General features: G+C 33.9%; 5 protein-coding genes across 5 annotated transcripts; 3 read left to right on the plus strand and 2 right to left on the minus strand.

Annotated features, from left to right (window-relative positions):
* Positions 1-941: 941 nt before the first annotated feature.
* On the plus strand, positions 942-5,031 carry LOAG_02372 (loner ISO1; the record flags this gene model as incomplete). The annotated part of the gene is made up of 12 exons (XM_003137910.2): positions 942-1,049; positions 1,200-1,483; positions 1,615-1,773; positions 1,887-2,018; positions 2,384-2,461; positions 2,625-2,786; positions 3,080-3,194; positions 3,508-3,710; positions 3,886-4,000; positions 4,093-4,218; positions 4,429-4,604; positions 4,686-5,031. The coding sequence occupies exons 1-12, from the start codon at positions 960-962 to the stop codon at positions 5,029-5,031; spliced, it is 1,986 nt and encodes a 661-aa protein (XP_003137958.1). The 5' UTR covers positions 942-959.
* Positions 5,032-6,603: 1,572 nt separating this feature from the next.
* LOAG_02373 (hypothetical protein) lies at positions 6,604-7,346 on the plus strand. Its single transcript, XM_003137911.2, has 2 exons — positions 6,604-6,990; positions 7,198-7,346. The coding sequence occupies exons 1-2, from the start codon at positions 6,773-6,775 to the stop codon at positions 7,286-7,288; spliced, it is 309 nt and encodes a 102-aa protein (XP_003137959.1). The 5' UTR covers positions 6,604-6,772; the 3' UTR covers positions 7,289-7,346.
* LOAG_02374 (hypothetical protein) lies at positions 7,292-8,340 on the minus strand (the record flags this gene model as incomplete). Its single annotated transcript, XM_003137912.1, has 5 exons — positions 7,292-7,423; positions 7,568-7,634; positions 7,936-7,991; positions 8,077-8,129; positions 8,268-8,340. 5 exons carry the CDS (start codon positions 8,338-8,340, stop codon positions 7,292-7,294), a joined length of 381 nt encoding a protein of 126 aa, XP_003137960.1.
* Positions 8,341-9,635: 1,295 nt separating this feature from the next.
* On the minus strand, positions 9,636-12,153 carry LOAG_02375 (hypothetical protein; the record flags this gene model as incomplete). The annotated part of the gene is made up of 10 exons (XM_003137913.1): positions 9,636-9,788; positions 9,979-10,200; positions 10,299-10,377; positions 10,706-10,815; positions 10,960-11,126; positions 11,242-11,426; positions 11,545-11,656; positions 11,803-11,941; positions 12,018-12,115; positions 12,141-12,153. 10 exons carry the CDS (start codon positions 12,151-12,153, stop codon positions 9,636-9,638), a joined length of 1,278 nt encoding a protein of 425 aa, XP_003137961.1.
* Positions 12,154-12,446: 293 nt separating this feature from the next.
* On the plus strand, positions 12,447-18,380 carry LOAG_02376 (transmembrane GTPase fzo-1; the record flags this gene model as incomplete). Its single annotated transcript, XM_020445993.1, has 15 exons — positions 12,447-12,506; positions 12,630-12,835; positions 13,234-13,450; positions 13,935-14,085; positions 14,237-14,301; positions 14,440-14,561; positions 14,980-15,094; positions 15,189-15,305; positions 15,402-15,504; positions 15,729-15,778; positions 15,987-16,175; positions 16,606-16,791; positions 17,085-17,281; positions 17,657-17,791; positions 18,178-18,380. The coding sequence occupies 15 exons, from the start codon at positions 12,447-12,449 to the stop codon at positions 18,266-18,268; spliced, it is 2,004 nt and encodes a 667-aa protein (XP_020303613.1). The 3' UTR covers positions 18,269-18,380.
* Positions 18,381-20,335: the final 1,955 nt, after the last annotated feature.

Consider the following 20,335-nt stretch of genomic DNA (forward strand, 5'->3'; position numbering starts at 1 on the left):
TTGAATGTTATCTTGGTGGTTCTTTCCTTTTTTTTTTTTTTTTTTTCTTTTGTATGATGTAGAAGCTGTCACGTAATTTTAGATTAGACAAACATTCATCTGTATATACTGGAGAAACCCCGTCAAAACGACCCGTTAATTTTAGATCAGGCAAACATTTACATGTATATTCGAGAATTGTTAAGAAACTTCACTTTGTTCTTTTGAATTTTTGCATTCAATTTTACATTACGACAAATTTATATTCAATGAATGATCTATCGAATTGAGTACTGAACGTATTCAACAAATATTGTACATATCAAGCGAGTACTGCATTTGCAAAAAGAAACAAAAGTAGCGATTATGAAACTTATCTGTTGAATATCATAAACATATATATATATATATATAATGTATCCGGCGGATACCGCACAGTACTACACACATGTGGTAGGCGTCATAACGTTTTCTGCTGGCACTAGCACACATCCAGTTGTTACAATCGATCAATTATGTATGAAATCCTTTTATATAAGAATTTCCTCGAAAAAAAGGAATCGAGTTTCATTCTGAGTCACGTGTCGTATTAAGAATTTGTTCGTTTGTTATTGTTAGGTTCATAACTTATGTTAGTTATCATCGGTTTTTGCAATATTTATATGTAGAAATGATTTCCATTCGTAACAGCTAAATTGTTTATAAGGGCTCGTTGTTATCGAAAAAGACATTTTGCTAGTCATTTCTTTCATTCGGTTTGCTTCGGATTTAAAGGTGTTCTTAGCGTGTTACTTGGATTTACCTTCTCTCAAAGAAATTATAATTGATGAACTTGAGGCTTATACAGTTTTCGCTTCCTAATTTATCCAGTTCTGAGTAATTTAGACAGAGAACAACGCACATGTATGTATATTTACTGTGTTAAAATATAAGTTATTACTATCGCTATCAAAAATATTACTAGAATATCGGGTTGATGAATGTTGAGCGAGTGGCGTGGTCCAACCATATCGGTTCGTACACTTACGAGCTATGAAATTTCTGACGAGCTCTGTCGTCGGCAACTTCAGGTAAGAGAGAGATTTCTTAACATGCAAAAAATTTTATGATATATCGAAATTCATATGTTATGGTGTTGTTTGCATGTGTTTTCGTCCCTAACGACCTAACCATTTAACTGTAAGTGTTATGGTTCCAGTACTGCAATTTTTTTTTTTTAGGTACTGGAGCGTCGGTATGGTGGCCGTCTGCGCGCTCATACAGCTGCCACACGAATACAACGAGCATTCCGTCAGTCATGTTTGTTGAAACAGTGGAAGCATCTGGTGTTACCCATCCAAAATAGTGCAGTATGTTCCAGAACTGATGGCAGTCAGGGATGTAATGATGTTTCAAAGCGTGATGTATGTCAGGGATCTAATGATGTTTTAAAGCGTGATGCATCTTTCGCAGTTGCATCTAATGCTCAAGCATGTCTTTATCGACCTTCTCTTACACCAGTTAGGTACGTCTGTAGTGAGTCTTGATGTTTTTTAAATTGTGAGATTGGTCCATCAAACAACATCCGAACTTCGTTGATGATCACGATTCATTGGTTTAGGACTGTCGTTTTCTGGATTCTTTTCTCTGTTTTAGGCCGAAGAATCCATCGGCACGCATCAAGATATCGATACCGGAACGAGGTTGTAAAGTACCTTTGGCAGTTGGAGAAAGTATTGGAAGTGCCAGATTTGACAGTGAATCACCTCATCGTTCTGCAGTAGAGTGTTTGTCGCCTCGACTTTCCCAGCGAAGGTTTGTCTATGTGATTCCTAACGAAATTTTTTTTTGTTGACGATGGAGATGGAATTTAAACTAGTCAAAACAGAAACAGGAGAGAATATTTTTCGATCTGTGTTTCTGTTCAGGATTGTGACAGATGTGACGCATCCAACAACACATGTTTGGCTTCCTCGTTCATCAGCAGTTACCGGGCGTAGCAACCATTCAAACTCACTTCCTCGTCTCGACAAACATGCCACACCATGTCAAGTAGTCAGGTTAATGTTTATTTCGAAACAGGATTCTAACGTAGTGACGTAGAGACTGCTTTTGCCAGGAAGATCAAGGTTCATTTGCTTTTCTATAAGAGTTAGTGAATAATCATGATACTTGTACTCTTTTGCGAAATAAGTCTCCCAGAAATCAAAAGTTAGAATTGAAGAGTAATTTTGTTCTGGAAGTTCTCATCGGGCAATCTCAGTTCGCTTTTGAATAGTGAAGGGCAAGTGATCATTTTCATCAACTAATAAGGTTGTAAGGAAATTGAAGAGAGCTAGATTGATGTTTGGAATTTCTGACGATTTTTGACAAATTTCGGAGTTGTTATTAGTTTCCTTATCTAACTGATTAGATTTGTTTGCAGCACTTCATCGAATGCTCCTGGAGTACCAGATCAACGAAGAAGGCGTCAATATAGAATAGCGCTTAATTTCTTTAATAAGTGAGTTGTATATTCTGAAAATAATTTGTAAGAAGCAGGAGCGAGTAAGAGGAGATTCAATTTGCCAAAAGTTAAAAGTATATAAACGTCAATGTTGGATACATGCGTTCTTTTTGTTAAATTCGAGTTAAAACATAAAGGAAAATATCTGAAACATTTTCAGGAAACCTACACGTGGTGTACAGTATCTCATTGAATGGGGTTTTGTTGAGGACAATTCGCTCGCAATTGCTAATTTATTATTGCATCGTCGTGGCTTAAGTAAACAAATGATTGGTGAATACATTGGGCACTTGCACAGTCCTTTTCAGTCCTCTGTTCTCAGGTGCGGCATTTTACTTTCCAGTAGATAATTCCTTGACTTCTTCAATTGCAGAACTGCAACCAGTAGCTTGAAATCATTTAAACTAAAAGAAATGAAGTTACAGAGTTGCTTGACTTGTTTGCTGAAAGTGCCTGAATTAAAGTAAGTATCCTTAAGTATTGTCGAAGGATTTGATTAAATAATTCTGCTCTAAAGTGATTGTAAAAAATGTTAGAAGTCATCATCCGTTCTCTAGTGGCATTCACATTTTCTATTTCCCTACCTTTTTCGTGGTAGTCAATTATCAGTTTTAGTCATTTCGTTGACCAGATTGATTTGCATGGGATGGAAGTGGATATTGCCCTCAGGCACACGCTTTCTTTTTTTCGCCTTCCAGGAGAAGCGCAGAAAATCGAGAGAATTATGCAGGTCTGTAAATTTCGTAATTAATCCTTATTTTTCAAAATTACTTTAGCTGTAATAAATCCCTCAGCAATGGATTAGATAGGACAGTTTGGTGGGTTGTATCACGACTGTTATTCATGAAGTGAAATTTGGTCATTTCTAAAGCAACACATTGAATTAAATGATCAAATACTACTGAAGGCTTCAGCAGTTAGAAATAGTTCTTTTCTATCTTCTAGCCACCTTGATTTTCTGTCCACTCTGAATTTTGGAAATTTAAAATTTAACGATTTTTTTCTTTTAATGTCATTAAGGAATCTAGTGTAATTCGTTGCAGGTGTTTTCTGCACATTACGCCGTCTGCAATCCTGATAAGGCTGCACTTTTTCACAGTGCAGATACAATATTCATCTTGGCGTTTGCCATTGTTATGCTAAACACAGATCTTCATTCGCCTAATATCAAACCATCACTAAAAATGAAGGTGGGAGATTTCATCAATAATTTACGTGGAATCGATGCAGGATACGACATTGACAGGTTTATTTCCCATTTCTTCTTAAGGATACCGTATGCTAATTTTCAGGTATGTGAAACAAGCTGATAGATAAGCACATGCTCCCAAATTAAACGTTATTTTTCTAGCAAGAGTGTAATTTTTCTGTTAATATAAGAATTTATATTTATATTTTATACTTTGTTATCCAATTTGTAGGGCACTGTTGGTTCGTATTTACCGTCGGATTCGTGACTCGCCGTTTAGCACAGGATCAGATCATGTATCGCAGGTTATAGCGGTTGATCAAAGTATGGTTGGCAAGGATAAGCCAGTAAGTCGGATAATCCAACTTCAAAATTTGGTTGAAAACGTGTTCCCAGTTTTTATTGGTTAGACAAACTCAACAACCTTAGACATTTTTAGAGCTTGGCCGAACCACATCGTCGCCTTGTGTGTTACTGTCGTTTGAACCAGATTATTGATCGTAGTAAGCGACAACCAGCCAACGCTCATCAACGAGAAGTTTTTTTGTTCAACGATCTTCTGTTGGTAAATTTTTAACATCCGAATTTTTAGCAATTTTGTGATCTTTTTCTATCAGGTATTTGTTATACTTGACAAAGGCACTCCCAAAATTTTGGTATAGCTTAGGAAAACATTTTGGGAAAGAACACTTAAATCTTATAGTTGTAATTTGTCGGAATCCAAATTCTTATTTTTGTGCTGTTGAATATAATCTGTAAAATTTGACAGTTTTAGATTGCAAAAATGGCTTCAAAGAGGAAATCATGTTGCCAATATGTATTACGCACATGGATGATGCTGCTGGGGGTGCGTGTTAGCATGTTCGAGACTCCTTTTTATGAATATGGCATTATGGTCACACTGTCTGATGGACAAGAAATTTATTTTAACTCGAAAAACGACGACGACAGGTAAGGGAAGTGGATGAAATGGGGAGTAGCTTTTCCATGGTTTCTTTTTTTCTGTATCATTGATTTTCCTGGCAGTTTTAGGCATCGGTTCGTGGCAGATATAAAGGAATCAGTAGCCGAATGCGCTGAAATGGAAGCAGTAAGAATTGATGCCGAATTGGACAAGCATTCGTTGATAAGTCGTAGCGATGGACCACGTGAGCGAGATTCGGGTTTATCCGAGATGGAAGGCAATACGTCGAATAGTGCTGCTAATACATCACCCAATACACCGCAGCAAGCTTTAAATTTATGTTCCATACGTCGTCTTAGTTTTAATTCATTTGATAGTGGAGTTATTGAGGAAAGTTGTGAATCATTTTCCCATTCAGGCCTGTCATCCGTTGCACCCCTCTATCCTTCAAAACGTTTGGAGGCTGCTATATGAAATAGGCTTCTATGTTTAAAAGGAAAAAAAAGCTTCAACATGAGTGGATTGTCCCTGCTGATTTTGACTTGTACTTTTCTAAAGATTCCAAACTTTTATTTACATTTCAAATCTTATGGTGCCGTTCTTCAGCTTTAATAATTCTGAGATTTTCTTTTCTTTTTCTTTGTTAAAAATGCAGAGATCTGTCTATTTACACCCGTCAGTTTGTTGTTTTCATTCCTAAATATGTCAAAATAGGTTTCCTAAGATATCAGGTTAGGTTACATTTTTAGTATTGACCTCGAACTCTCTCATTCTGTTCTTGGTGAATTCAGTTCTTAAGAAATGACTTTTTCAGCTGCCAAATTACTGTTTAGTTAGTTCTTGTGTTTTGATACACCTTTTGGAGGGGAGCTGATTTATGTCATGCTTTCATATTCTGGTTGAGATCATTAGAGAGGTTAAGTATTTAGTGTTTGTGGTAATTTTTGACCCGATTATTTCATTGCGGTCAAGAACGGGACACGAAGAACGCATGGACATACCAACCAGGTCGTCTAGTATATGTTGCTTTTTGAATTAATATGGTAGAGGTGGAGAAATATCCGAACCTATTTATCTCAAATTTTTTGATGTTCAGAATATCGTCATGGATGAATCAGTTTTTTTACCCAGCAGTTCGTTTAATTTCTTTCTGGTCTTTGTTAGTCTATTATTGGAGGTGCTAATATTTGTTTACTCTACAATTTGTTTTGTAGATTAACCAACTTTCTGTCTACCTTTTTATTTTTCTCTTTTGGAGTGATCCTGTTATAGTCATTGTGCTTCTGTGATTGCTTAGGTCTCGTGTTCCCGTTTTTTCTACTTTTTTTTTCGGCCAGTGGTGTTTTGAAATAACTGAAAACGAATAGTCTTTATTGTCCATCTCCTAATTATGACTGATTCGTGTTTATGAAAGTGACGTTGTATATCAGTAGTTTTTCACATGCTTATCCCTTTTTAAATTAGCACGGTTGTGATAGTGTTTTTTATTATTTTTTCCTTCTTTTTTGTTTTACCACTCATGTAATATCTGCCATGGTTTTTACAGAATTATTGAAACGTAATGTGTTATGTATCTAATTGACGATTACAATTCATTTTTTACCGAGTTTTTCCCCTGTATGGGAAGTCCCTTCAGAATGTTCATGCAGAACAATGTCTCTTTGCACCATGTGATCTTTTGATTGATGTAGTTATTTCTTGTATAGAAATTATGTGCAAGATTTAAAGGATCAGTGTCACATTGTCGTGTTCTTTATCTGCTAGAAGCATCCAAGAAGCAGATAATTTGTGGACCCGTCTTAACAGATGTGAACTTATCCTCCTAATTCCTTGTCTCGTTTTTACACATATATGATTCTCCCTTTTAATTCGGAATTGTCTTTCACGTCATTTTGTGCCCTCCAAATTTCTGATCAGTTTTTAATAAAATTTCTGTGACGTGATGTTTTACTTCTTATTGTCCTGTAGATTGCAGAAAGTTATATGTAACTTGTGCTATGTGTGAGTAGTTTGTCTCAATGCTGGAGATTTGTATGGTTGGCAGTGGTGAAACGTTCGGGGATAGCAATGGCCACAAACAATGAGTAAACGCGCTGGGAGTTATGAACTCTAAGCGAAATTCAATGGTTGTCCGGTAATGATAGTATTGGGTAGGATTTGGTCATTAAATAACAATTGACTCGAGGAAACATTGCATGATGTGCATACAGAGTCAATGAAGGAAAAATATAACGGATCCAAACTCCGTCAACTGGACAAACTGATTGTCAAGGCGAAACGAAAATTAAATCCGGTAATCGCAGAAGTAAATCTCCCGACTGCTGAAATGGATAGGCATGAACTATCTGAATTAGAAAAAAAGGCTCGAGAAGAGATTCTTAAAGATGCCGTGTCGGGTGTTCGTCGCTACGAAAAAATTGGACCGCAGGGGTGGTATGTTTCATTTGAAAATTCATGATGACCTTTTGTTTCTATTTTATACATATGTCAGGTTATACAACCAGGAGTTTAAGTATTGATTCAATGAAGTCTTAACAATGGCGTATAACCTCACATGTCCCGATCATACAGCACAAAGGAAATGATTTCAATTATGCGAAATACAGCAAAGAAATAAAATAAGTGGGGGAAATATTTCAGGAAAAGGCCAAACTGTTTAAGAACGAATAAGGAATTTCTCGAACGAATATTACGTTCAACAGGACCGAAACCGAGTACAACAAATGAATAGTTGTTAATTCTTGCTGTTTTTAAAAATAGTTCTAGTAATAAGACGAACTTCCTTTATGTTCCTAATGTTTTTGGTTTTTTCTGAAGTGAAAAAGGGTGGGACTGTAATGAAGTTCGACTCTTCACGTAATGTTACCTTTACATTAAAATTAAATTATCTCAATGTCATGCAATGAAATTGCAAGACTTAATTTATATTTAGCTCACTGCCACAACCTTTGAAAGTGCATTATGTGTAAATATTATTTCCGACATTTAAAATTTATCAGGTGGAAATTACCAAAATCAAAATAATAAGATGCACGACACCATGACCAATCTTGAGATGGTTTATACTGTAGCTGGATCTGCAATTGATTTCATTTCATAATTATTCGGACTAGATCGTTTTTACTGTGTAATCTTTGAAGATTGACTTCAGGTTCAAGTATTGTTTAAGATTCATATTTGAAATGCACTGAAAATGTAATTTACATACAAAATATAATAGGAAGGGATTTAGATACAAAATATAAGGGAATCTGAAGAAGCAAAAAAGGTTGTGGCTTTCTTCCTAGTAGTTTCATTCGGGTAGTTTTCCTCTCTTTCATACGTTCCTCTTTTTAATACATATAAAAATACGTATAACAATTGTTCTGATTGGTTTACCGTTGTTGTATATATTTACTATGATCTAGTATCTGTTTTGGATATGTAAGCTTTTTCTTTAAAAACAAAATATAAAATTTCAAATGTATGATCTGTATTACAATTGCAAAGTATTACAATTGTCACGCACATGCAACATACTTTCCCAGAATATGCCATCGAATAACAGTTCGAAACGCATTCCCGTTGTATTACTAAAAGTTAATTTGAGTGAATGCATAAAAGCTCATTTGATCTGAATGTAATTCTTGCGGAAAAGCATCAAGCATCGAATTTGGTAACACTGCTATTTTTCGAGACTGATTTGTCTATAAACTTCGAATCATGTTAACCTCTATCATCAGTCGTAAAGTAACAGTCATCGGCACACTTCGCTGCACGGATCTTTACAGGTCTCAGGATCATCACACTGAAACATTTTAAGCAATTTGCTGTAAGTCGACGGCTCTCATGGCTCAATGGTCACATTAATTAAACCGCCAAGTTTTGTTTGCGGTATGTGGCATATAATATCGCAATGAAGTACATCGTTGAAAGTAGAGGGATAGAATGCAGGAAATGAAGATTTAAACTTCACTTAAGGTTTTTATATTCCATGAATTTATTGCAGTAGTGGGTTGGTTTCCTAAATCGATTTCCACCAGTTTTTATCCTGAATCATAACAGTCAAGTTTCTCTAGTAGCAGAAAATTTCAAATGATTATCCAGTGAGTGTAGAGGTACCAATACACACATAGTTCGCCTAATCCTACACCTGCACGTCATGGATTTCTGGAGATAAGCTAAGGAAGGTATATGTTAAAAACCCTACATCCAAAACTACCCTCGCTTTCGAACTGAATTATAACTCCTGGACAAATTGTCGCTGAGTACAGTTTTCCTGGGAAATCGAAAGGTTCTATTACGGTAAAAATGACCGGAAACAAGAAGGACGAGAGTGACAAGCAAACCATACATCGTGATAACGAGGTTTCCTTTCTCTACCCTTATTATATGTTTTTCAGTGCTACATTCGCATGTAGTTCAGTTCAATATATTTGGGGTGAATGTACCAGTTTTCGCCTTATGACTAATTTCCTTTCAATAAGATACGAGATTTTCTACACAACGTAGATATCAAAGGAAGCAGTTGTCGTCTATAGACGGACAAGAAACCGAACTTAAAGTTTGATAAACTTGCAATTATAACAAATATTTTTAACGTCTCATTTGGATCCTGAGGTCTTACTGTTGTGCCAAATTAGGTTTGCGACAAAACAGTGATCTCTAAATTTAGAGAATGTCAATGTTGCTATTCTACATTCCTACCACAGATTGTATTTTATGCGTAAATCAACTGGAAACAACGATTACGGTCACTTGTTAATAGTCATCGTATGCAAACAATGTTGCAAATAATAATTATATTCCAACGATCCTTCATTTGCGCAGAAAATAATATTTAAAAATAACAGAAACCAAACAGTTATAAAAAGTTGATCTAAAACCCGAATGCTGCGCTAATTTAATGAAAAGTGTCCAAAACTTTCGCTTCATGGGCTGTTGCTACTATCACAGATAAAACATGTGGAATGTAGACATGTACACATCACTGAAATCATCAAGTCATGTTAAAATAACGGGGATATTTCTCATAATAAATTAATTTGTCCTTCAAAATTTTCCCTACTATAAAATATGAATTTATAAAACACAAATCATTATGCATCAGTATCCTCGTCATCTGTAACCGCCTGCCCCAATTCCGTTAATTTCCGTCTATATTCAAGTATCTTAGTATCCTGGTCAGCAAGTAATACCAGCAAATCTTCTTGTTCCTTTTTCAATACTGTCAATTCGTCACTATTTACTATCTGAATGAAACAAGAAATTTAGAAAATTCCATTTCAAAATAAAGTATAAGTGTGCAAAAGAAAAAGTGGGATATTAAATAATTCAATTCGTTCTACCCTCCTCGTTTTCCTCCAAAACCCATCCTTTTTATGGAAAAAAATAAAACCCAGTAACTGTAGCAAAATTTCTTTCAATATAATGCTAAAAAACCTCTGCAGGTACCACTTGTTTGTAAGTACGATCCAAAGCTGTCTGAGCGATTTGTTCTTCGAGAATACGAATTTTTGCTTTTGCTTGTTCGATCTCTGACAAAGCGGCTGCTAATGATAGTCCTTGAGAATTGTACATTTGCCAGCCGTGCTCCAGCTGCTCTTCCAATTCCTTGTTTTGAAAGATAAGCTGTTCCACCACTGGATCTTGAGGGTTCGATGACTGAAAATTATCTGAGCTCTATGGAGTAATTAATAACAATGTTCATATCTCAAACTGATAACGAAAAATGCTTTTAACTTTCGAATATCTAAACAAACCTGAGTAATCTGGTACTGCTGCCATTGTTCTGCCCACTTCTGGTACCTTTTCGCCTCTGATTGCCATTGCATGGCCATACTGGAATGTATATTAATACTCAAATGTTATTGAAAATTCAGTTAAAAAAAAAATGAAACTAAGCAAAGTTCAAGTCGCCTTTACGGTCAAATATTGGTCAAAAAAAATGCAATTTTAGGAGAAAAAGCTTTAAAATAATGAGAAATAATCTTGTAGGTTAATTTAAACAGTTCCGGATGCCTTATTATGAAAGCTGAAGCATTAATCTAATCATCCAAGTTTTGTGGATCCACCAATCGTAAAAACAAATCATAAAGACCAAAAGCTGGGAGAATATACAAGATTATGGCTTGGGAAAATATTTTGGGAAAGATTTCCAAGCACTCACCACTTATAATGCTCAATTTCTTGTTGTCCAGAAATACTGGTTCCATTCACATGGCACTGTTCAGCAAGCTGCTTCCAAAGTGAAGCTAATTCGTTTTCCTTATCATAATTCTGAAAAGAAAAATGAGTGTTTTAATTTGCCTAAAAACTGATTACTTAATTTGTTGGATTTTATGAAATAACACTAATAAATAAACGATCAAACAACAGATCGCATACCACAAAAGGCTACAAATTGGCTATAGAAGTAAAAACCTGCTGATTTTCAGCATCTTCTTTGAGCTTCTTTATCTGTTGACTTAATGATGCGATTGTTTCATCCTGACGCTTTATCAGTTCTTTGTATGAATTAAAAACACTGTCATTATTGATATTGGAAGAACTTATTTCGGCAGATGGACATATCTGTTTGACCATTTGACCTAAGGAATGTCGAATATAATAGGTTTAATTCTGGCGTTTTGGCTATAAGTGTGGAATTATTTAAAATTCAAGTAAAAAAGCTTTGCTATGACCAAAAAAAATTTTTTGAGGAACCCTCGACACTTTTGAAGAACTTCGTAAAATGATAATCCAACAATAAGTCTTGAGCTGATTTCGCCAACGGTTGCGGTCGTTGTGCAGCTTTTACGTAATGCTCACTATGAGAGAGACCTTCCAGTAACTCAACTAACTTCTCCTTTCCGACGCGGCGCTCCACTACCATACTCAAAGCATTCTTTCTGGAAAGCATCATTTAATTATCTGATAAGTGAAAAACAATGAAGGAGTAAATTTAGTTGCCGATGCATGCCAAGATTAAATAAAAATGCATGCGCATTGAGAATGTCCAGAGTCTACCTGCTTTTATCCTCGCCACTTTCATCGAAGACTAAGCATATTGTAAGCAGAAAGGCTATTAACCCCCTTACAACTTGATTCTCATCCTCAGAACCTTCTGTGCCATATCCATCTTGGAAAAAAATGAATTTAGAAAAATCATGAACATGCAAACGGGAATATCTATATAGAGAAGACTTTACAAGTTTTATCCAACCAAGAGAGTCCATTACACTCCAACAACTTTAAAACTTTTGAAATTGAAATTTTATGCTATACCAATATGTGTCGTTAAATACTGGACATTCTCTTCGACTGCGATAAACTGTGCAACTGCGAGTGGACAATTGTGCAGCCATGTTGAAAGCAGCATAAGCAGACCTGCTCTAGTCTGCGGTCGGCGGTTTCCCAAAGAAATCTGGAAAAAGTTAGCTGGTAACCCTGATAAAAGCTCACATTTACCCAAACTCAAAAAAAAAGGAACCCTTACTAACCAGAACAGTACTAAGATGTTGCAAAAGTGAAGAAGGTGTCTCAGAAGGATTTGTTGTTAGCTGAACTCTAAGCAGCTGTTGTTTGAGATGATCCGCATCTAGAAGACAATGTAGCAAACAAACGCAACCAAACCATACCTGAATACTGATTAATACAAATTTAAACTCATTAAAAAACGCTTTTGTGGAAAACGATAGGGCTTGTCACTTTGCAAAATTTTTCTTGAATCAATTCTAATATATATATATATATATGTATACATATATATGTATATATATATATATATGTATATATATATATATATTATATATATATACATGTATATATATATATATATATATACAGGTATGGATATAGATATAAATAGATAAATCCTGACAGTTTTTTTTCCCAGGACAAGTAATGGGAAAAGCTCGGTGATTAATGCCATGTTGCATGCGAAGGTGTTGCCACAAGGAATGGGGCATACCACTTGTTGTTTTTTGCAAGTAAATCCTTTCACTTACGTTTTTTTCATCATTTTCAAGTCAATGCAAATTTTTATGCAGTAGTCTGAACCTTACAATAAATTGCGGTAAAAAAATCAATTGGAATTGTGAATTTTTCTATAGGTGGAAGGAAGCTCAGACGACCAAAAATTTGTTTTAAATGAAGATTCATCGGAGCGAATGGACATCGAACAGTTGCAAAGACTAGGACATGCAATGAGTGACAGTAACGTTTCACTTTCTGCAATGGGCCAAGACTCACTTTTACGTATCTTTTATCCCAAATCAGCATCACGTTTACTACAGAACGATGTTGTTATCGTGGACAGGTTAGCTTTTCGATTTCTCATTACTTATTTCATGACTTCTACTTCAAAAATCATCTCTTTTTTTTTTCTTATCTTTTCCTTTTTTTATGCAGCACTAAGGATGAGTTCTTTTAAATTAGGTTGGAAGTTGGAATTTTTTTGATATTACAAACAATGCAATTAGGAAAAATTATTTTTAGAATTTTGTTGAATTCATTCCGAAAGTCTTTATCAATTTTTAAGATTGTATAATTTAGGCAAATTAATATTTTGAGCAACAGAATAATGCTGATTAAATTTTTTTGTTAAAAGGGGAAAAAGATGCGCAGTTCTATACTAACTTTGTTTAATGATTATTCATATAATAAGTAAGAAGAACGAGGTAAACACATGATCAAAGTGACTATGAAATTCTTCAGTCCTGGTGTAGATCTGTCACCGGAATTTGATAGTTGGATTGACAAACATTGTATGGATGCGGATGTATTTGTTTTGGTTTGCAATGCTGAGTCAACCCTTACACAGGCTGAGAAAAGTTTTTTCCATCGAGTGAGTTCGAAGCTGAGTAGACCGAATATGTTCATCCTCAACAATCGATGGGATGCAAGTGCAGCCGAAGTGGAAAATATGCAACAGGTTGAAAAGTTGAGTTGATGTCGTGTTTAGTCAGGCTTTGGTCCTGTTGCATTTTCTTCTTTTTCAGTTTTGTTCGTTTTCCAATTTCAACTTGCTTGCCATAAGCCATTTGAATTACGAAAGCTTTAACTTCTCAGAACTTTTAAGAAAACTTGAGCTTACAATTCAGTAAAGCTTTGCAACCTCAAAACGTCTTGGTTTTCTTAAAGCTGTGGGTAGATTTTTTGAGGCCACTTCCCCTATCAATTGTTGATTTGTTTACACTTCTTTTGGTTAATTTATTAGGAAAGCGAAGGTGTTGTGGAATTCAACTATTCAACTGCCCATAATCTAGAGTTCTTCTTGTGAAGCTCATTCTATGCTAGAAATTAAACTCCATATCATTGAAAATTTTTTCCATCTTTACGCGTTGTCTTCTGTGCTTTTGTATTTCTGTTGCTGAATGTCTCCTATTTTTAGTTTTATTTCACTGGTTTATTTTCAGATCCGAGAACAGCACATGACGCGATTTAGGCAGTTCCTTGTAAACGAACTTAAAGTATGTAGTGAAGCAGAAGCCGCAAATCGCATATTTTTCATATCAGCACGTGAAATGTTGGATGTGCGATTGAAAGAACGAGGAGTAATACGACATGGTGGGTCTTTTTTTTTCCTTTACATATCTGAAAATCTCAGTTGCCTGTTATAAAATTGTTCAAATGAAACTGCTAATGAGCTGTTTTGTAGCAAATTTTTTATGGCAAAGTTCATTAAAATAGATTTCAAAGATAAATTGTTCGATTTCAGCTTATCAAGTTGAAGGACATCAGTATCGTGCGATGGAATTTTGTAATTTCGAAACACAGTTTGAGGTAGGGATAGATTTAATACGGATAAAACTAACATTATAAAAAAGGAAAGAAGCAAAGAAAAAAAGAATAAATGGGAAAATGAAGGAAGTGAAGCATATATTTCTCATTGTAGGAGGCACTTATTTTTCAAAATTTCAGCAACTCATCTCGAAATCTGCAATCAACACTAAATTTGAGGCTCATGCGCGGAGAGCCCGCGAAATAGTGGGAGAAATGAGAAATAATCTGGATGTTGTACAGAGCAGTACTCTTAAAAGAAAGTAAGTTTGAATAGACGTTTTATAATCACATTTTTGGTAATTTAAATTTCTCTCTTAAGTTAAAGTGATTTTCTTCTATATTTAGAACTGTACTGCAGCGAGTTCTCTTTTTTTTTGTATCATGTTAACCAAGGAAATCTATACTTTTCAATCCATTTCATCTAATCTGCGTTGGGAATTCTATTATTTGTAACGGAAAGTAACTTTTGGTAATATATGACGTGGCTAACGTGGCTCTCTTGGTCTAAATAATCTCTTGGTCTCGTACAATTTCTTGCAGTTAAAGATGAAGTTGATTAAGACAAGTTATTTTTTCATCTACGGAAGCTCATTCAAATGTAGGCTTTATTATTGCCTATCAATATTTGCAGCGAGTTTTCCTTTTTTGTTACGAATCATTATTTTTTACGAATTTCAGGACTGAATTGCAATTAGGTTATACAGCGAAGGAAGCAGTATTTAAGGAATGTTTAAATAATTGGAAAGAATTCGAGCGATTTGCTGTCATTGAATCCCAGAGATTGAGGAATGAAGTATATTTGTTATTTCATTCAAGTTTATCAATTAGAACAACACTATTTCGTACGGCGAATTCTTGAATGCCATAATGATTGCATTTTGTCTCAGGTGCATTTGAAAGTATCAGCGGATTTCTATGAAGAAATGCAAAAACTGGAGTCAATTATTGACAGATTTGATGACAGATTCATCGACGAACCTGCTTCCATTGAAGACTATAAAAAGGTTAATATCGACTGTTAGATAACATCAGTGATTTATTTGATAATTATTCAAAAATTCTCAGTTACTGTCCTATTCTCATTGGAAGTGATGTTACAGAATTTGGCAGATTTTGTGGATAAAATTGTGACGGAAGATTTGGAAGCGCGTTGTACCAGAGGTCTTATGCAGCGCATTTGGAATTTGGAAAATTCCATGTATTGTACGTTTTTTATAATACATGTTATCATATTGAAGCATGCTAGTTTTTTTATAATCGTCCATTTCAGTTTTTTCACGTGTTCACTTCATATTTCAGTTTTTTATATTTGATATAGATAGTTTAGTTTTTCCCCATGGCATAGGGTAAAGTATTCAACGATTTACTCACTAAAGAATTTAAATATCTGCTTAAGTCTCTAATTAGTAATTTTTGTTTCATTTCAGTACATGTTAACCAGATACTCGCGGAACCATATACTAAAAAGTTGGAGCAGGTATTAACTTTTAAGGAATTTGCGAACTGAGCCGTTCCATAAATTCGACAGTTGCATTGTTTCACTGTGTCAGTTGATTTGATTTCAGATTTTGGAGTATGCCTCAGTTCTCTGGGAATTTCCAAACAAAATTGGATGACAACTGAAGCATAAAAATTTGCCCAAATAGTGTTTGTTGTACTTGTTGGAAATAATTTCTCGTTTCCAGATTTGGCGATATCGACCTCCGTTCAATTTTTCAATCTGCATCAATTGTCCGTCATTGATGCAAGACTTTCGGGAAGATTTGGAATTTCGGTTTTCATTCGGTATTACAGCGATCATCAGACGGATTAATGCATATCGTTTAGGAAAACCTATAACTGCTGTGGGTAATCAACCACTACTTGATGCTTTCGTGAGTTTTTTGAAATTTTCGATTTTTGTTAAACTACTTTTGGCGGTTTTAGTTGCATTATATAGCACTTTCTGCAGAAAATTATATAAATAAGCAAATAAATAAATTAATTACATGTGTCCATTAATTAATTGGATCTTAGTTGCATGTAAATTTTGGAGGCATACCAATGAATGTGGTAGTTAGGCTAGTAGCTGCCAGGATCAAAAATAAGTTGAACTTGTTGTATTATTTGCAGTAAATTGAAACACCCGAAATATTTATCAGATCTCAATCAAGAAAGAGTTCTTCATCACTTAAATATTCATGATCGTTCTCTTTCTAGAAATTTCGCAAGTGTTTTTTGATTTCAAGGCTTTATTGGTTTTCAGTAATGACTAAGCATATTATAGAAATTTACATATATCCTTGACATGGAATTATCTTTCAGAGAAGTTACAGTAAACAAGTAAACACAGAAGTTGGGGAAGGAAATATGCAGCACAATTGTCAAGAAGAAATGCAAGTGATAACAGCTGCTGATTCACAGGAAAATGCCGTAATGGCTCAACTTTTACTTTCTTCGATTGGTTACGTTGCTAACGGTGGACTTGGCCTTCTTGTTATAGGCGGAATAGTTAGTTTTCGATTTCTTTTTGGTAAAGTAGTTTCGACTTTCAATTTTCGATTTTCTTCAACATTTTTAAAAATTGTATATTTATGTCAATAATATTATATCAGTATTGTTAGGCATAATGAATGGGATCAAAAGAGATAGCCGATATCGTAGACTTTTTCTAGAAGCTCGTTTACTGACAGGCGCTTATTGTTTTAATACTGGTCTTTGTTGTCAATACTAAAAGTTATTTTGGCTCATACTTATCATCGGAACAATAGAATTTCCTATAATTGTTTTGAATTCTTTTTCAGGTTTCTAGGGCAGTTAGTTGGCGTTTTATCGCTGCTGGAGTAGCGTTATATGGTGGTTTGTACGCTGTGGAGTACTGGCGTTGGAATTCTGGTGCAAAGGAGCAGCATTTGAAAGATCAGTTCCGACATCATTTAAGTGCGAGGATGCGTAGTGTTGCAACTACACATACGTTGCACTGTGAAACGCAAGTTTTAAGGTCAGCTCTTGTTTGAATTCAGTCAGAGAAAAGTGCTATCGCAATCATTTACATTTAATTTATTACTTGACTTTTGAATTTTACACTTGTTCTAAAATCACTCAAGCTGTAAAGTCTTTAATTAGTGAAGTTTTTGGCCTGACTCTAGTTGAATTAAATAAAATGAAAATGTTATTAGTAGGATATTAGTGACGTTTATCCTTAATACACACTGCGCTGTTGTTGAGAATACGAAGGCTGTCAAAAAAAGGACGGTAAAAAGGGGCTGTTTACGAATTAAATGTTATCTACCTATCTGCTTTAATTATTGACATTTATTCGGAAAAACATTACCTGGACAATTCCTAACTATTTCAAAAATACTCCATTTTAAAGGGAAATGCAACAAGTGCTTGGAGGCCTAAAAAGTACAGTAGGTGGTGTGCATCAGGAAATGAAAACAGAGCTTGATAACATGCGGAGAGAAATTGGGAAAATTGATCATGTTACCAAAGGACTTAATACAATAAAGCAAGTTTTTTATTACATTTTTCTTCAAGTTATTGCTAAAGGATAATAAAAAGGAAAATGACATTTCGGATAATCTTAGAAGAAAAAGCGGAAAATCTCGGTAAGCAATAGTGAATCAATAGTGCAATAGCAATAGTGAATCTTCTATTTATATCAGTATAATATGAATAGAAATCTTGCCGAATTTTCAAGCTCAAATGCTGCTTTAGAGCATTCTTCATGCATAGGCTAGGCTTGTATCCGTTGTTTTTAATAACTTTATTATCTTCGGAAGATCATAAACTTATGGACTTCCAAAGGAAATGAAGTCAGTAAAGCCTGTTATGGTTTTTCATAAGATAACTTGAGTTCAGTTGTGGAAATATGGTAAAACTTGAATATTCCAGAGGCAAAGCATCATTCCTGAACACAGATTTGGACCGTTTCGCGAGTGAATTTTTGAAAAGTGGTTCACATTCACCGGTAACTCAGCAGTGAACATTGTGGGATATGTTCATTTATATGCACATTAGTCGGCAGCTTGATTTTGAAGTTCCTAGCACTTCTAATGTCTTAATGTTTCAGTAGTATTTTAAGGTAAAGTATAAACAGGAAAATCAGATGTGAAACATTTTACCTTTCGTTGAAATTAGCTACCACTTCACATTAATACTATTAGAATGAAAACAAAAATGAAATAATTGGTTTCCCTAACTAACTGATTTTTTTTTGACATTTTTTGTTCCTTTTTTCTTGCGGGTTAGTGTGTGTTTGCTTTTGAGCTCGTTCTTGTTGTTTTGTATCTAAACTATGCTCCAAACTCTATTTGATCATTATTTCATCAGTTTAGATTTGAATTTCATTTGCAGCTTGTCCCGTTTGTTTAAATTATTTGGTTTCATTTTTATTTAATTTGATGAACTTTTTTCTCATCGATGAATTGTATTATTTGATTTTTTGCCGAGTGATTGTTTATTGAGACTGTTTATTTAGTTGATTTATGCTTAGAAAATTTGGTAAAACTAGAATTTATAGGCATGATTTATTCTTTCCAATTGAGTATTTGATTGTGTAATAAAGTTTGTTTAAAAACAACGTTGGTTTGAGAATAGTTTTTTGTTTTGTTTTTTTTAATCTTTTTTTGTCTTTTGTTTTTTTTATTTTTTTATTCTTCGAAATAGATGTGAAAAATGGCTTTACAATCTTTTGCGATTGTTTTATAAATGAAGGAAGGCTGATGAACGAAAAACTGGAACTAAAATGATTGATTCGAAAGAATGCTCTTTGATTCAGCAAATTTGTGCATAAAATCTCATTAACTGAGATAAGCATTTCTGGTAATGATCAGCTTTTCCTAAAAATATTTTTAACACTACTTTGAAGTAGCAAAAATTCAAAATGATACTCTAATGTTGATAATAATGTTGATAACGATGATGATTCAATCAGTGATGAATGCGATAATATGTTTGTTCTAGTAGAAGTAAATTAGTAATTACAACTATTATAGCTTTTTTAATGATAGCAATGTTAATAATAATGTTCAACATCAAGAGTGACGTGTTTATCATTTTGGTAACCAATTTCTTCAACAAAAAAAAAGAAGCTTTTGCGGTACTTCATTAGCCGTACAGCTGACATCTTGAAGTCTTCCAACCAATCTATCAATCAAAAGTTGGACTTTCGGATTTTTGCTAACAACAGATGATGTGAACTATTAACTGATCAGAGAATGGTTGCAAACTTTCATCCATGCTATTTGATATCGATGCGCTAAAACTCTCTTTGCAATTTACTCTTTTGCAATATCGGTCTTTTTCATTTAATTAAATTTACTAATGCTTTTTTTTAAAATCACATCAATGTTAGCAATTATTTGTGAAAAATGCTAAGCTTATTTCATTTTTCAAATATATTTCGCCTAATTTCTAGTATACTATAATGTTAAAGCCATCAAATTGTAACGAATTATCTTGTCTATCTTCCGATTTTGTATTCTGTAAAAGTATACCAAAATTTTGTCAACAGATTTTGTAAAAAAAATTGCTGTAAATATTGCAAATATATGATTAGCGAAGAGAATTTATATTTCAATTTTTAGATTTTTATAATCTATTGAGGAAATGAGTATATATATGTATGCATAGAATTATGCATAAATTTAAATTTCTCTTTTTAATTTCATTGAATAATTGTTGCAAATAAATCTATTAGGAAATAAAGAAAAAAAAGAGAAAATGGAATTGAAGGAATTGTAATACTTCAAAAGTGTATATTCTAATTGAATTGTATAATTAAAAATTAATAGAACAAAAGGTATGGAATGAAGAAAAAAGTGGAATATTTTACATATAAATATGTCGAAAAATTTACAATATTTTAAAAAAATATTAAAATATATATATAGAATATAAAAATGATAAATGTTACATAGCTCATATGGCATAATCAATAAGATTAATTATTTGACATGAAAATAATTTAATAAAACAATAATGATTGTGATTAAATCAAGTTTACTGTAACAGAGTAAAGCTTGTTGATTTTTTTTTTTTTTTTAAATCA

The sequence above is a fragment of the Loa loa genome (assembly GCF_000183805.2).
Source record: "Loa loa unplaced genomic scaffold supercont3.306, whole genome shotgun sequence".
In the NCBI taxonomy this organism is placed as follows: Eukaryota; Metazoa; Nematoda; class Chromadorea; order Rhabditida; family Onchocercidae; genus Loa; species Loa loa.

What these genes read in the sequence shown, in the direction of transcription:
- LOAG_02373 (XM_003137911.2), top strand. Translation starts at nt 6,773, where the DNA reads ATGAAGGAAAAATATAACGGATCCAAACTCCGTCAACTGGACAAACTG. An exon ending in AAAATTGGACCGCAGGGGTG is followed by an intron (nt 6,991 to 7,197) that starts GTATGTTTCATT and finishes GAAATATTTCAG; the next exon opens with GAAAAGGCCAAACTGTTTAA.